Source organism: Megalobrama amblycephala, linkage group LG19 (genome assembly GCF_018812025.1).
Source record: "Megalobrama amblycephala isolate DHTTF-2021 linkage group LG19, ASM1881202v1, whole genome shotgun sequence".
Classification (NCBI taxonomy): Eukaryota; Metazoa; Chordata; class Actinopteri; order Cypriniformes; family Xenocyprididae; genus Megalobrama; species Megalobrama amblycephala.
This window is the reverse complement of record NC_063062.1, coordinates 6578558-6595464: the sequence shown is the minus strand read 5'-3', so window position 1 is coordinate 6595464 and position 16907 is coordinate 6578558. Positions and strand designations below refer to the sequence as shown.

The window sequence follows — 16907 nt, the reverse complement described above, 5'->3', positions numbered from 1 at the left end:
AAAATGAAGAGAGATTTTATCTTAGTTTTTATTTTATACAAAACATTTTCGTCTCGTCTTTTTTCGTCAACAATAATGCATGTTAATTTAGTCTTAGTCAGCGTTTTTGGACAGTGGTGCAGTCTTGTCATCGTCTCGTCTTAGTCATGAAAAAAAAAAAAAGGTTGTTGACGAACGTTTTGAAAACATTATCCATATAAAACCGTCATTTACAGGCAAAGCATTATTATATCATTTATTTTATAAATGTATAAATCTATATACTGAATCCAGTGTAGATGGCGTGAGTGATTATAATGGGTTCTATTTGCTTTTGACGAAACACTCACATCGAGTGTAGGCAAATGTCAGTCGTTAAGCGACTAAATGCCAGTGGGCGGGGCCTATAGTGTGATGATGTATAACTATTTATCGATGTCTTGCTCAGGAGGCAGGCATATGCAAATGTATTTGCCCGTGTGACGTCACAGATTACCCAATATCAGAACAAGCTGTTTTTGGAGCTTTATTAAATAAATGCTTTGTTTATAATGAGGAGGACATTTAAGCTATGAAACTTGCAGGATGTCTTAATGGTACGAAGAGCTCTTATATGTCAAAAGATCGAGGCAAATTTGATTTCTCATGTCATGACTCCATTAAACGCAGATTGTTAGCCAATGCCCATCGTCACTTCCTAACATCCAAGCTCTTGTGCCTGATATGGAAGTGAATCTCAGCATCCAAATTCCAATTTCTAACAGAAAGCTTTTCCAGAATTGTGGAGGATGATATAAAAAGCAAAGAGAGGCCCAACTCCATATTAATATTAAACTTTCAACAAGCACAAATGTGTTCTGGTGTCCACAAACCTCTAGCCATGTAGATTCATAATGTGAATGTACTCTATGTAAATAACCACTAGTATATTTTGTTATAGATGTCTTTTATTTTGAAATTTGTATGGTGAAATGTTTGACTTCCGGTTTTGGGTTGCACGCATTTCCGCTTCCTTTGGATGCGCGCGCGCCCTGGCTGGCTCAGTCGGTAGTGTGCAGCTTGTTGACCCAGATGCGGCAGTGGCTTCGGCACGGAGCGGTGAAAAAAAAACAAAAAAAAACGGTGAATTCATATTTGCAGCCCCTCCAAAGAGGCAAAAGGTATTTTAAATGGGTTGAGATATGATCATTTAGTTTGATGGTGTGTTCGTTTTGCATCAATGTAAGGCAGTAGTATGTGAACAATGTTAGCTAATCGGTCACATGTTTTGTATGCATTTCAGCTCTTACGTTGGTGATATGGTGTACGGTTTAAAGTTTAAAAAGGAAGGATTAAACATCATAAAACCATCAGTAAAAGTCTCATCCTTGTACGGGGGGCCTGCTACAGTAAGAGCTTCTCCTCAGCTACATCGAGCTACAAAAAGGGACAACGAATAGCACGACAGAAGCTAAACGGCACGGAAAATGGACGGTATCGAAGAGCAAACACGTAAGCTACAAACTGAAATCAATGAAAGGAGAGCTTTATTACATCAAGGAGATTGCAGAGAGCATGTCAAGACAGGAGTTGAAGGAAGATATTGAACGCAAAGAAAAACAATTAGCCGAACTTCACAAAATGGAGGCTGCGACCGAGTTATCCTTACCCAGGCGTTCAGAGCGGCCTATTGTGCTAACGGAGAAAATGTTAGCCTACCAAAAAGACGAAATGATGAAAAAGGACAGAAAACTGATGAGTCTCTATGAACAATGGAAAGGGCTAATCAGAACATCCAGAGAAAGCTTAAAAACTGACTTATCAGAGCACGAGTTATGTGTAATGGCCGATGATATTGAAAAGGGTTTGAACGACATGATGAAGGTGTACAGTGAAATAAGGGAGCGTACTATGCCATCCTCTGAAACAAGACGCAAAATGGACTCTTGTGAAGCAGTAACTAAGGACATTATGAAAATACTTAATGAACGTATAACAGCAATAGATGGTGATTTTGATGCAAGTAGAGAAAGGCAGCGCCTTCATCAGCTACTGTCACATCAGTATGCCCACTCCATCTACGGCACCGCTTCTCAGTCTAGCGTCAGTAAGCAGTCCGACACTTCAAGCATCGCAGTCAAAAGGATTGATGCAGCGGCGGAGTTAGCTGTAAAGGAAGCAGAATATAAAATTGTGCAGGAGGAAATTAAACAAAGGGAAAAAATGAAAGATATAGAATCCGAACTTGAGCGTTTAAAGGCAGAAAAGGAAATGCAAGCTGCTCGCGCAAAACTTGAGATCTACGACAGAGAAATGAACATGGATGTGGACAGTCAGCAAATACAACCAAACAATATTCCTTTCTCTGTTGATCACCAGTCTGTTCATGAAGCGCCAGCTCCCTCTAGTGGCTTACCTCCATTAATGCCACAAAACAATGTGTCTATTCATATGTCAAGTCACACGGTGAACAACCCAAACCCCCAAATTGTAACTCAAACGCCTCTCACAGACATTTCCCAGTTGGCCCAAGCAATTCAAAACAGTATAGCTGTAAACAGAATCCCAGCGCCAATGCTCACAGTGTTCAGCGGAGATCCAATTAACTACATTGAATGGAAGGCTTCATTCTCTTCACTTGTAGACTGCAAAGACATCTCACCTGCTGATAAGCTGCACTTGCTCAAAAGGTATGTCACGGGTCCAGCTAAAAATTGTCTTGAGGGCACATTCTTTCGCAGCGATGTAGAGGCATACAAGGACGCATGGCAAAAACTTGACCTACGTTATGGACCGCCCTTTATCGTCCAGAGAGCTTTTAGAGACAAACTGTCAAAATGGCCTAAAATAAGCTCAAAAGACGCTGAAGGATTAAGAACATTTTCAGACTTTTTAAATGCATGTCTCCAAGCCACACCATACGTAAAAGGCCTAGAAATACTAAGTGACTGTGAGGAAAATCAAAAGTTACTACAGAAAGTTCCTGACTGGCTGGCAGCCCGTTGGAATCGACATGTCACAGTTACACTTATGGACGGCAAGGATTTTCCCTCTTTTAAAGACTTTGCACAATTTGTGGCAGTCGAAGCGGAGATCGCATGCAACCCGATCACTTCTTCGTATGCTCTTCACTCATGCAACACATCTCACGAGAAAAGGTCCACAAAAGACTTTAAACCAAACAGATCCACACAAGTCTTCACAACGCAAGCAACGCCACAAAACAACAAGGCAAGGACAAGTTACACAAACGTAAAGGTACCCTGCATGTTTTGCAAAGATGAAACCCATCAATTGTCAAAGTGCTCTAACTTTTCAGATCAGCCCTTAGAAGAGAAACGCACATATGTTAAGGACAATAAACTGTGCTATGGATGCTTAAAGGTGGGCCATAACGTCAAAGATTGTCGCCATCGTCACACTTGTGACATTTGCAAAGGAAGGCATCCCACTTGTTTGCACAATGACAATTACAAGGCATATGAAAGGTCTCAAAGCTATGGAAACACCACTCCAAGCACTCCAAATGAAACTGCAGCAGTCACAGCTCTCAACATATCTAAGGTGGGTCAGTCAAGTAGCACATCCATGATTGTTCCTGTGTGGGTGTCTACGGTTCAGAGCCCGTCCAAAGAGCAATTAGTTTATGCACTACTAGACACACAGAGTGACAGCACATTTGTCTGTGAAGAATTAAGCAAACAGCTACGAGCGGACGCTCACCCCGTAAAGTTAAAGCTAACTACCATGCTGGGTGTTCACTCTATTGTCAAGAGTCACAGAGTAACTGGAATGCGTGTGAGGGGTTATGACTCAGACATTTGCATCGACCTACCCCCCTCATATACCAAAGACTTTATCCCAGTTAACTATGACAACATACCCACTAGTGACACAGCAAAGCAATGGCCCCACCTGACAGAAATTGCTGATAAGATACCACCTCTTCTGAGTTGTGATGTTGGACTCCTTATAGGATTTAATTGTCCCAGAACTTTAGCTCCAAGACAAGTTCTACTAGGAGAAGGTGAGGAGCCATATGCCATCCGCACGGACCTAGGGTGGAGTATAGTTGGAGGCTCCGCACCAGAGCTCAATGAAACTCAGTCAAGTTTGTGTCATCGAATCACAATAAAGGAATTACCCATTGTAACTCCCATGGACGTGATTAATGTGCTAGAATCAGATTTTAAGGACACAAAGGCAAGTGACAACACAGTCTCACAAGAGGATCTCGTCTTTTTGGACAAACTCAAGGAAGGAATAAGGAAAAACGAACAAGGACACTATGAGATGCCTCTTCCTTTCAGACAAAGGCCACACTTGCCCAACAACCGAAAGCTTGCTGAAATCCGACTCGAACACTTAAAGCGAAAGTTCAACAAAGATGAAAATTATAAAAGAGACTACATAGCTTACATGAAAGACATTATCGAAAGGAATGATGTCGAAGAAGTACACAATGAAGGAAAACAAGGTGAACGATGGTACATTCCCCATCACGGGATTTATCACCCCAGAAAGCCCACTAAACTACGTGTTGTGTTCGATTGTTCAGCCAAACACAATGGTACAAGTCTAAATGATCATCTTCTCCAAGGGCCAGATCTGATTAACAATCTAACAGGCATCCTCCTTCGGTTCAGACAACATTCTGTTGCTCTAATGTGCGATATAGAGAAGATGTTTCACCAGTTTCACGTTCAGCGTTGCGACAGAGATTACTTGAGTTTTCTGTGGTGGAAAAACGGCAACACAGAGACACAGCCACAGGTATACAGGATGAAGGTACATCTTTTCGGTGCGACATCATCTCCAGGGTGTGCAAATTACGGTCTAAGGTATTTGGCTAAAGAACACTGTCACACACACCCTGTAGGATCTGAGTTCATGGAAAGGGACTTTTATGTGGACGATGGAGTCACAAGCACAGACACAGTTGAAAAGGCAATACAGCTCGCACAAGAGGCCACAGAGATATGCAAGCAAGGAGGGCTCCGTCTACACAAATTTATCTCAAACAGCCCTGCTGTTCTACAAAGCATCCCGCCATCTGAATGTGCAATAGAGACAAAAACAAAGGATTTGACATTCAAAGACATGCCACAAGAAAGGGCCTTGGGCATCAAATGGAACGTTGAAAGGGACTGTTTCAGATTTGATAACACTTTAAAGGACCAACCAGCAACACGTCGAGGTATCTTATCTACTGTTGCATCCATCTACGACCCCCTTGGCTTCCTGGCGCCATTCGTGCTTCATGGAAAAAGGATCTTGCAGGAAATGTGTCACCAAGGTATCAACTGGGACGACTCCCTGCCAGAAGCACTGAGGCCAAGGTGGGAGAGCTGGCAACGTGACTTTGCCAATTTAGACAAGGTAAACATAACTCGCTGTTACTTTCCTGCTAGTTTCGGAGAACTTAAAGAAATGGAGTTGCACCACTTTTCTGATGCGAGCACGAGTGGTTATGGACAATGCACCTATTTAAGAGCCAAAAACGTCAAAGAGGAGGTCCACTGTTCACTAGTAATAGCCAAAGCCCGTGTTTCTCCTACCAAGCTAACTACAATCCCCAGACTTGAGCTAACTGCAGCTGTAGTTTCAGTCTCAGTTAGTAACATGTTGAGAGATGAACTCTGCTATGCTCAAATCAAAGAGTATTTCTGGACTGATTCAAGAGTAGTTTTGGGGTACGTAAACAATGAGGTACGGCGTTTCCACACTTTTGTAGCGAATAGGGTCCAAAAGATTCGCCAAAGTACAAACCCTCAGCAATGGTTTTACGTGCCATCTGAAGAGAACCCAGCCGATAGTGCATCTAGGGGTAAATCTGTCACTGAGCTTCTCTCATCTAACTGGTTCACAGGCCCCTCCTTTCTCTGGGAGAGGGACCTGCCCACACCACAAAGTGTAGAGCTAGAATTGTCTCTTGGTGATCCAGAAGTCAGAAAAACGCAGGCAATGTTAACCAAAGTTACAGAGACATTCAGCCTTGCCGAACGTTTGTCCAAGTTCTCGTCATGGTCCAAAGCAGTCAAAGCTGTAGCACGTCTCATAAGAAGGGCCAAGAAAGTTAAATCAGATGTGCCGGCTACAGTGAGTGAACAAGAAAATGCAGTAGATGTCATCATTCAGGATGTACAAAAACACACATATGGAAAAGAGATAAAGCTATTAAACAAAGGCAATCAGCTCCCACACCACAACAAACTGTTCCACTTAGACATTTTCAGGGACACGGATGGTCTCATCAAGGTCGGAGGGAGACTTTCATCTATCAAAGACTCTTTCAAACACCCTATCGTGATTCCAAAAGAACATCACGTGACTAAACTCATAATAGCTCACTGTCACGACAAAGTAAAACACCAAGGAAAAGGCTTCACCACAAATGAAATCAGATCCAGTGGCTACTGGATCCCAGGGATGAGCAGAACCGTTGCTTCTTTCATCCGCCAGTGTGTCATTTGTCGTAGACTTCGCAAGGCTCCGGAGGGTCAGAGAATGAGCGACCTGCCAGCAGAACGCTTAGAGCCCTCTCCACCCTTCACATATTGCGGTATGGACTGTTTCGGCCCTTTTGTAACTACAGAAGGCCGAAAACAACATAAACGGTATGGACTTTTGTTCACTTGTTTTTGCTCTCGCGCCATTCACATTGAACTATTAGAGGACCTATCCACTGACACATTCATTAACGCACTAAGGTGTTTCATTTCTATCAGAGGTGAAATTCGACAAATCCATTGTGATCAGGGAACAAACTTTGTTGGCGCAAAGAATGAGTTTAAAACTGCCCTAAGTGAACTGGACACTCAAAGACTGAGAACTTATCTGTCCCAAAAGCAGTGCGACTTTGTGATGAACGCACCACACTCCAGTCACGCAGGTGGAGTGTGGGAACGCCAGATAAGGACTGTCAGAAGTGTATTGAATGCTACTCTGTCACTTGCACATGGTAGATTAAATGATGCTTCACTAAGGACTTTATTCTATGAAGCTATGGCCATAGTAAACAGTCGTCCACTGACTGTAGACAACCTTAATAGCCCTGACAGCTTGGAACCGCTTACCCCTAACCATCTTCTCCACATGAAATCCAGCACAACACTGCCCCCACCTGGTGTCTTCTCAAAAGAGGACCTCTATGGAGCAAAGAGATGGCGTCGTGTGCAGTTTTTGACTGAGCAGTTCTGGTGCAGATGGAGGCGTGAGTATCTGCAAAACATTATTGCTAGACAGCGCTGGCACTCACCAAAAAGAAATCTAAGAGAAGGTGACATTGTGTTGGACGTTGATGAACTGTCACCCAGAGGTGAATGGAGACTCGCCAGAGTCCTGGAGACCGTTAGTAGCAAGGACGGACTCGTGCGAAGAGTGAAAATCTCCTTTGGAGACAGGAGACTGAACAACAAAGGTCAACGCAGTAATAAGCTCACTAGTGTAGAGCGTCCTGTGCAAAAGCTAATTCTGATATTAGAATGTTCATGAGATAAGAGAAATGGTTATTCCTGTTGAAAATTCTTCGTTGTTGTTATCTTGATATAACAAATCACTCATAATTTTGGTGGGAGTGTAAATAACCACTAGTATATTGTGTTATAGATGTCTTTTATTTTGAAATTTGTATGGTGAAATGTTTGACTTCCGGTTTTGGGTTGCGCGCATTTTCCGCTTTCTTTGGATGCGCGCGCGCCCTGGCTGGCTCAGTCGGTAGTGTGCAGCTTGTTAACCCAGATGCGGCAGTGGCTTCGGCACGGAGCGGTGAAAAAAAAAAACAAAAAAACGGTGAATTCATATTTGCAGCCCCTCCAAAGAGGCAAAAGGTATTTTAAATGGGTTGAGATATGATCATTTAGTTTGATGGTGTGTTCGTTTTGCATCAATGTAAGGCAGTAGTATGTGAACAATGTTAGCTAATCGGTCACATGTTTTGTATGCATTTCAGCTCTTACGTTGGTGATATGGTGTACGGTTTAAAGTTTAAAAAGGAAGGATTAAACATCATAAAACCATCAGTAAAAGTCTCATCCTTGTACGGGGGGCCTGCTACACTCTACATTAACTACTGGTCTTTATGTAACTGAGATTTTAAGTTATATAATCTTTGTAATAACTTCCAAAGCCATTAACAGAGTACATTTTTACAAACCCGATTCCAAAAAAGTTGGGATGCTGTACAAATCGTCAATAAAAAAGGAATGCAATAATTTACAAATCTCATAAACATATTTTATTCACAATAGAATATAGATAACATATCAAATGTTGAAAGTGAGACATTTTGAAATGTCATACCAAATATTGGCTCATTTTGGATTTCATGAGAACTACACATTCCAAAAAAGTTGGGACAGGTAGCAATAAAAGGCCGGAAAAGTTCAATGTACATATAAGGAACAGCTGGAGGACCAATTTGCAACTTATTAGGTCATTTGGCAACATGATTGGGTATAAAAAGAGCCTCTCAGAGTGGCAGTGTCTCTCAGAAGTCAAGATATGCAGAGGATCACCAATTCCCCCAATGCTGCGGCGAAAAATAGTGGAGCAATATCAGAAAGGAGTTTCTCAGAGAAAAATTGCAAAGAGTTTGAAGTTATCATCATCTACAGTGCATAATATCATCCAAAGATTCATAGAATCTGGAACAATCTCTGTGCGTAAGGGTCAAGGCCGGAAAACCATACTGGATGCCCGTGATCTTCGGGCCCTTGGATGCTTTCTTCCAGAAAACATTGTCGGTGAACACAATCCACCGTGCCATTCACCGTTGCCCAAAAAAGAAGCCATATCTAAACATGATCCAGAAGCGCAGGCGTTTTCTCTGGGCCAAGGCTGATTTAAAATGGACTGTGGCAAAATGGAAAACTGTTCTGTGGTCAGACGAATCAAAATTTGAAGTTCTTTTTGGAAAACTGGGACGCCATGTCATCCGGACTAAAGAGGACAAGGACAACCCAAGTTGTTATCAGCGCTCAGTTCAGAAGCCTGCATCTCTGATGGTATGGGGTTGCATGAGTGCGTGTGGCATGGGCAGCTTACACATCTGGAAAGGCACCATCAATCCTGAAAGGTATATCCAAGTTCTAGAACAACATATGCTCCCATCCAGACGTCGTCTCTTTCAGGGAAGACCTTGCATTTTCCAACATGACAATACCAGACCACATACTGCATCAATTACAACATCATGGCTGTGTAGAAGAAGGATCCGGGTACTGAAATGGCCAGCCTGCAGTCCAGATCTTTCACCCATAGAAAATATTTGACGCATCATAAAGAGGAAGATGCGACAAAGAAGACCTAAGACAGTTGAGCAACTAGAAGCCTGTATTAGACAAGAATGGGACAACATTCCTATTCCTAAACTTGAGTAACTTGTCTCCTCAGGCCTCAGACGTTTGCAGACTGTTATAAAAAGAAGAGGGGATGCCACACAGTGGTAAACATGGCCTTGTCCCAACTTTTTTGAGACATGTTGATGCCATGAAATTTAAAATCAACTTATTTTTCCCTTAAAATGATACATTTTCTCAGTTTAAACATTTGATATGTCATCTATGTTGTATTCTGAATAAAATATTGAAATTTGAAACTTCCACATCATTGCATTCTGTTTTTATTCACAATTTGTACAGTGTCCCAACTTTTTTGGAATCGGGTTTGTATCAACTTTCTAAAGCATTTTACTTAAGAGTGCCTTCACTGTGCTTTCACGGAGACTAAAGGCACCTGCTAAATGTAAAAATAAATAAAGATGAATGTAAAAATATTCTATTGTCACTTCAACCTTTCTATTTAAGATAAAGATTTTTCAATATAACTTATTAAATTAATACATCTATTCTAACTTTAGTTTGACAGCTTTCAATATTCTAATATCCAAATACTGATGGTCTGTTGACAGAGTGTACCTGCAGTAAATGAATGAATGATTCATATAAATTCAAGAGAGTGTAGAGATTTTGCCCTGGAAACAACTTGACTTGACACCCATATGCTCCTGTCTAAATCTATTCAACTTTCACCAGCCTGAATCCGTCACATTCCATATGGAACACGAAACAGGATTTCTCCCCTGGTGTGACTAATTACATTCACCATGCACCTACAAGATTTTCAGTATCTCACAGAAGTGAGTACACCCCTCACAATTTTGTAAATATTTTATTATATCTTTTCATGTGACAACACTGAAGAAATGACACTTTGCTACAATGTAAAGTAGTGAGTGTACAGCTTGTATAACAGTGTAAATTTGCTGTCCCCTCAAAATAACTCAACACACAGCCATTAATGTCTAAACCGCTGGCCACAAAAGTGAGTACACCCATAAGTGAAAATGTCCAAATTGGGCCCAATTAGCCATTTTCTCTCCCCGGTCTCATGTGACTCGTTAGTGTTACAAGGTCTCAGGTATGAATTGGGAGCAGGTGTGTTAAATTTGGTGTTATCGGTCTCACTCTCTCATACTGGTCACTGGAAGTTCAACATGGCACCTCATAGCAAAGAACTCTCTGAGGATCTGAAAAAAAAAAAATTGCTCTACATAAAGATGGCGTAGGCTATAAGAAGATTGCCAAGACCCTGAAACTGAGCTGCAGAACGGTGGCCAAGACCATACAGCGGTTTAACAGGACAGGTTCCACTCAGAACAGGCCTCGACATGGTCAACCAAAGAAGTTGAGTGCACCTGCTCAGCGTCATATCCAGAGGTTGTGTTTGGGAAATAGATGTATGAGTGTTGCCAGCATTGCTGCAGAGGTTGAAGGGGTCGGGGGTCAGCCTGTCAGTGCTCAGACCATATGCCGCACACTGCATCAAATTGGTCTGCATAGCTGTCATCCCAGAAGGAAGCCTCTTCTAAAGATGATGCACATGAAAGCCCGCAAACAGTTTGCTGAAGATAAGCAGACTAAGGACATGGATTACTGGAACCATGTCCTGTGGTCTAATGAGACCAAGATAAACTTATTTGGTTCAGATGGTGTCAAGTGTGTGTGGCGGCAACCAGATGAGGAGTACAAAGACAAGTGTGTCTTGCCTACAGTCAAGCATGGTGGTGGGAGTGTCATGGTCTGGGGCTACATGAGTGCTGCCGGGACTGGGGAGCTACAGTTCATTGAGGGAACCATGAATGAGAGCATGATCCCCTCCCTTCGGAGACTGTGCCACAGGGCAGTATTCCAACATGATAACTGAGGGTAAAGGTGATGGACTGGCCAAGCATGTCTCCAGACCTAAACCCTATTTATTCCATCTGTGGGGCATCCTCAAACGGAAGGTGGAGGAGCGTAAGGTCTCTAACATCCACCAGCTCCGTAATGTCGTCAATGGAGGAGTGGAAGAGGACTCGAGTGGCAACCTGTGAAGCTCTGGTGAACTCCATGCCCAAGAGGGTTAAGGCAGTGCTGGAAAATAATGGTGGCCACACAAAATATTGACACTTTGGGCCCAATTTGGACATTTTCACATAGGGGTGTACTCACTTTTGTGGCCAGCGGTTTACATGTGTGTTGAGTTATTTTGAGGGGACAGCAAATTTACACTGTTATACAAGCTGTACAATCACTACTTTACATTGTAGCAGTGTCATTTCTTCAGTGTTGTCACATGAAAAGATATAATAAAATATTTACAAAAATGTGAAGGGTGTACTCACTTCTGTGAGATAATGTAAGTACTGTGGCAGTACCACAGGTGCTATCAGATGGCAATATCTTGGATATATACTGAATATTTTACCATATTCACACACTATGATATTATATGATATTTACATGATATTTACAAAGCATTTTTAAAGAATACCATGCTACTACCATGATACACAGAAAAAAAAACATGGTATTACAATGCAAACCACAGTAGAACCATGCCACTTCTTTAATGTCAATGTCAGACAGTGTCATAAGCACATCAGTGCACTGACCTGCTCATCAAAAATCTTCAAAGCAGCTTCATAATTCCCCTGTGAAAGAAAGAAAAAAAAAAATCCATGAAAAAAAAATGGATAAAAGTAACTTGTGTTCTTGATGTAACTATGTTGCCTCCCTTTACCTTCTCAATGTGATATAGAGCCCAGTGCCAGTAATTATGGCATGCCAACATGTCACACACCTTTAGGGGAGAAATAAGACATCATATGATCTAAATATTTTACAATACACAATGTGCTACACATGTTCTATACAATCTTTCTGAGACTGACCACCCAGTCTTTCTCTGTAGAGGCCATGAACTTTAGGCCCTTGTCCACCTCTGCCTTCATCTCATGGACATGAGCCACAGCATGTACACTCCAACCATCCTGAGGGGTCAGAGCCAGGCCCTGCAAAAATAATACATTATAATAATAGTGCTTTCGGTTAATGTGGAATTATGATTAAAAACAGCATTTTATATCAATTTAATTTTTTTAAAAATAAAAACAAACATATTTTTTTTATTAATTTCTGTGTGGGGAACTATAAAGTATTCAATATCCAGTACACCTGGACATGTGGACTTTATTAGATTTATAAAATCTGATATTATTCTGTTTATTTTCACCAGTTTTGCAAGACAAGCAAAACACATTTACCATGTCTGCTGCATTAAAAACAGGTTTATCACATAAAATACTAATATAAATTAATAATGCATGTTTAATAGACTAATTAGTCATTTTTTGTACATTATAGTGCCATTACATTGGAAAGTAATGAGCAATACTAATGAATAATATGAATTATACAGGCAATTAAACAAATACTACCTCTTTTGCCATTTTTTCAGCTTCGTCATAGAAATGAGTCTCAAGAAGCCCAAAGGAATACATCCCTTTCAGATAACTGGAAAACACATCCACATCCAATGAAAACATTTTACTGAGAATAAATTAGTTAAACATTTAATTTCAGGACACTTCTAAAAATGTTTTTGTCATGTGGACCAATTTGGGTGTGTGTGTATATATATATATATATATATATATATATATATATATATATATATACACACACACACACACATATATATATATATATATATATATATATATATATATATATATATATATATATATATATATATATATATTATGTAAATAAGTATTAAATAAAAACGAGAAATAAAATAAAAATGTAATTCTTTAAAATAAATATTTTAACCCAGCATTCAGTTTGGCATCGGTGGAGCACAAGCACCTGCCTATAGAATGGCATATGCGGTTTCCAATGGGGCAGCACTCTGGCCACAGAGTCTCTCATCTGAATCTGTTCACCCAGGTAGAAGAATCCATCATGGGCAAACTTCAGTGCCAGCATGTCTGTGGGGTGTTCTGCCAGAATACCCTCCCAAACCTCACAGGCCTTGTGCAGGGCTCTGAAACACACCAGTCAATGTACTTCATTCATTAAAAAAAAAAAAAAAAAAAAACTTTAACATTTACATAGTACAGCAGTGTTATTTTATTATTATTTATCTACTATTATAGTATTTAGCTTTAATAATTTTAGTATTTTTTTAATTTAACTTTCTTATTTCAATGTAACATTTCTAATTAAGTTTTTTTTTTAAGTTCTTTTTTTTTTTACAGGCCTGATATCATCCATGCCTAACATGGATGATATCAACAGAAATGATATAGGGAGTGTAACTGAAATTTGTTGGCCAAATAAGATTGCTTGAATTAGTTTTGTACCACCAACAGAATATTCAATACAATACCTAATGCAATTTACTGTGCAGAGCATTATGTAGATCAATTACATTAATTTACTACTTGTAAAAAAGGAGAAATGAATCTGTTCTGATATAGAAACTGCTGACAAATCACAAACTGAAACCTATTTTCACGATCAACGGATCACTGTCAACGCAGTTTTTACGTGCTGTTGTTTGTTGTTTATTGTTTGCAAAGTTTTGTCCTGCCTGTAACATGCACTGCAGGCATGTGAAGTAACATTTCGTTGTAGTTGTTTAATGAAGCAAAGTAAAAAAAAAACCTAAACCTTAATCCCCAGGTCAAAAGGTTTCAACTTCAATAGTGACATTTCTCAAGAGAGGTTTACAGTTTGCTATAGCGTTTTTATCTCGAGAAACCCATAAAAAGCTACTCGTGATAACTCGAGAAACTGTTATATGCACTATAATGAAAAACAAGTTCCAAACTTACCTTGCAATCTCTGAGACTAGCGGCGTTCATTCTCACAGACAGCAGTTTCTAACAAGCGATGACCGAATTCGTATATTATAGTATTTAGCTTTAGTAATTTTAGTATTTTTTTTTATTTAACTTTCTTATTTCAGTTATTTCAATGTAGAATTTCTAATTAAGTTTTTTTTTTTTTAGTTCATTTTTTTTTAATCTTATAGTTACACTTCAGCTTTATTGCAATTACGGAAAACAATTTTAGTTTTAGTTTATGATAACAACACTGTATTGCAGTCATAGATATTTTGTGAAGATTCTTTTCAGATCAGAAATTTGTGTTTTACCAGCTAAAGTTTACCGAATGTATTAATCACCTCTGAACCCTCTTTTAAAAGTGATCTTTTCACAGAATTCTATTGGGTTTATTAAAGAAAATTCTTTAGAGCTGAGAACATAAATAATTGGGAAACTTCTTTTAAAAAGGCCGCTTTATTCAAGAACTTTAATCAAGCTAAAACTTAGTGTCATATGACAGTCACACTCTTTACAGCTTTAATGTACAAGGGTACATTAGAGGGAACGTGAATCATAAAGAACCAATTCACAATTGCTTTGTTGGCCAAAGGCAACCTTGCTTAAAATGAATCAGAAAAGAAGAAGAAGAAGAAAAAAACTCACTTTTTAGAGTGGGCAGTTGTGAAACATTTGCAATATCATCAGCTGAATGATCTTGTGCAGCTCTTAGTCAACTTAATGTGAACTCACCCTTTAGAGAAGAGCTCCATGGCTTTCACATGGTTTTTCTCTCTAGACGTGAGCTCCTGAGAGTTAGCCAGCTCCACAGTCTTCCTCACAGCGCTGGCCAATCTCTCATCCCGCAAGACAGAACTTCCTGTGCCCACCAACTCCAGCCCAGTAGAGATCACATGTCCCATAACTGCAGCATAGTGGAGACACTAATGAGGACTTAGGAAAACAATGAATGGCTTGTATAAACCTGAAGGGGTTTATCTTGCAATAAAGACCAGCTGATTGTGCATTATCACACTTATTACACAGCTACTTACCAAATAAACAACTGGACATGATTGATTTTGAGATAAAATGATGTAATGTGAGAAGACATGGAAGCTTGTTTCCACCACAGAATAAAAAAAGGTAACTCCACAATTGCGAGTTTATGTCTTGCAATTCAGACTTTACAACTAGCAACTGCAAGTTCATATATCACAATTTTGAGAAAAAAGTCAGAAATGTGATATATAAACTTGCAATTCTGACATTATTTCTCACAATTCCGAGTTTATAATTTGTAATTCTTACTTTTTTCCTCGCAACTTGCAAGTTTGACTTCTTTTCTCGCAATTTCCGAGACTTGAGAATCTGAGAACTCAGATTGAGAGTTATAAACTCGGAATTGCCAGAAATAAAGTCAGAATTGAGAGACAAACTCGGAATTGCGAGAGGGAAAAAAGGCAGGATTGTGAGATAAATAGTTGCAATTATCTTTTTATATTTTTGTTCCATGGTGGAAAGCTTCCATAGAAGACACTGTGCAGTGACATTTAAAAAAAAAAAATGTGACAGCAGAATACAAAAATTTACCAATAAAGAATCAAGTGTTCCAGAACACATTACTTACAACCTTTTTTACAGTGACTTTTGACAGGACAGACTACAATGTTCAGTGTTGCAATCACGTACCAAAGTCCGGGTCTGCAGCTTTTACAGCTGTAATACAGCCTTCTATTCCTCCCAGTGTCTCATCATTACGCCAGGTCACATACTGATTACCAGAGACAGTAATATTCAGGTTAGTTATATGCAGAAGAAAGAGCACATTTATCAAAATCAGTATACATTTATGTATGTACCTGAGACAGTATAGCATCATATAGTTTACAGGCCTCATTACTGCTGGTGGACAGCGGCAAACCCTCTGATTTCCATGCCTAACATGGATGATATCAACAGAAATGATATAGGGAGTGTAATTGAAATTTGTTGGCCAAATAAGATTGCTTGAATTAGTTTTATACCACCAATAGAATATTCAATACAATACCTAATGCAATATACTGTGCAGAGCATTATGTAGATCAATTACATTAATTTACTACTTGTAAAAAAGGAGAAATGAATCTGTTCTGATATAGAAACTGCTGACAAATCACAAACTGAAACCTGTTTTCATGATCAACGGGTCACTGTCAACGCAGTTTTTACGTGCTGTTGTTTGCAAAGTTTTGTCCTGCCTGTAACATGCACTGCAGGCATGTGAAGTAACATTTCGTTATAATGTGTAGTTGTTTAATGAAGCAAAGTAAAAAAATTAAACCTTAATCCCCAGGTCAAAAGGTTTCAACTTCAAAGGTGACATTTCTCAAGAGAGGTTTACAGTTTGCTATAGCGTTTTTATCTCGAGAAACCCATAAAAAGCTACTCGTGATAACTCGAGAAACTGTTATATGCACTATAATGAAAAACAAGTTCCAAACTTACCTTGCAATCTCTGAGACTAGCGGCGTTCATTCTCACAGACAGCAGTTTCTAACAAGCAATGACCGAATTCGTATTGGACCTTAGGAGTCGGATCTTACGATGTATCGATTGAACCGGATGACAAAACTAAATGATTCGTTCAAGATTCGGACTGAACATTTAGAACGTCATATGCCACGATGTCAGGAAACACGTGATGACGTGCAAGAATCAATGAATCATTTTTTTAACCAGTTAGTTGAAACGAACTGTTCAAAGGACCCGATTCACGGAAATGAGTCTTTAACCCCGAGGCGCTGCTTCCAGT

At 39.7% G+C, this 16907-nt stretch overlaps 1 protein-coding gene across 1 annotated transcript in view; it reads right to left on the bottom strand.

Annotated features, from left to right (window-relative positions):
* The window catches only part of LOC125254049 (tetratricopeptide repeat protein 38), a 28477-nt gene extending 11711 nt beyond the window's left edge, over positions 1-16766 (bottom strand). The window contains exons 1-9 of the mRNA XM_048168415.1: positions 16601-16766; positions 15973-16050; positions 15803-15884; positions 14864-15035; positions 13153-13326; positions 12719-12794; positions 12173-12292; positions 12022-12081; positions 11894-11932 (exon numbers count right to left, since the gene is read on the bottom strand). Of these exons, the coding sequence (XP_048024372.1) occupies positions 11894-11932; positions 12022-12081; positions 12173-12292; positions 12719-12794; positions 13153-13326; positions 14864-15035; positions 15803-15884; positions 15973-16050; positions 16601-16630 (831 nt within the window). The 5' untranslated portion in view covers positions 16631-16766. The remainder of the gene's footprint in view (positions 1-11893; positions 11933-12021; positions 12082-12172; positions 12293-12718; positions 12795-13152; positions 13327-14863; positions 15036-15802; positions 15885-15972; positions 16051-16600) is intronic.
* Positions 16767-16907: the final 141 nt, after the last annotated feature.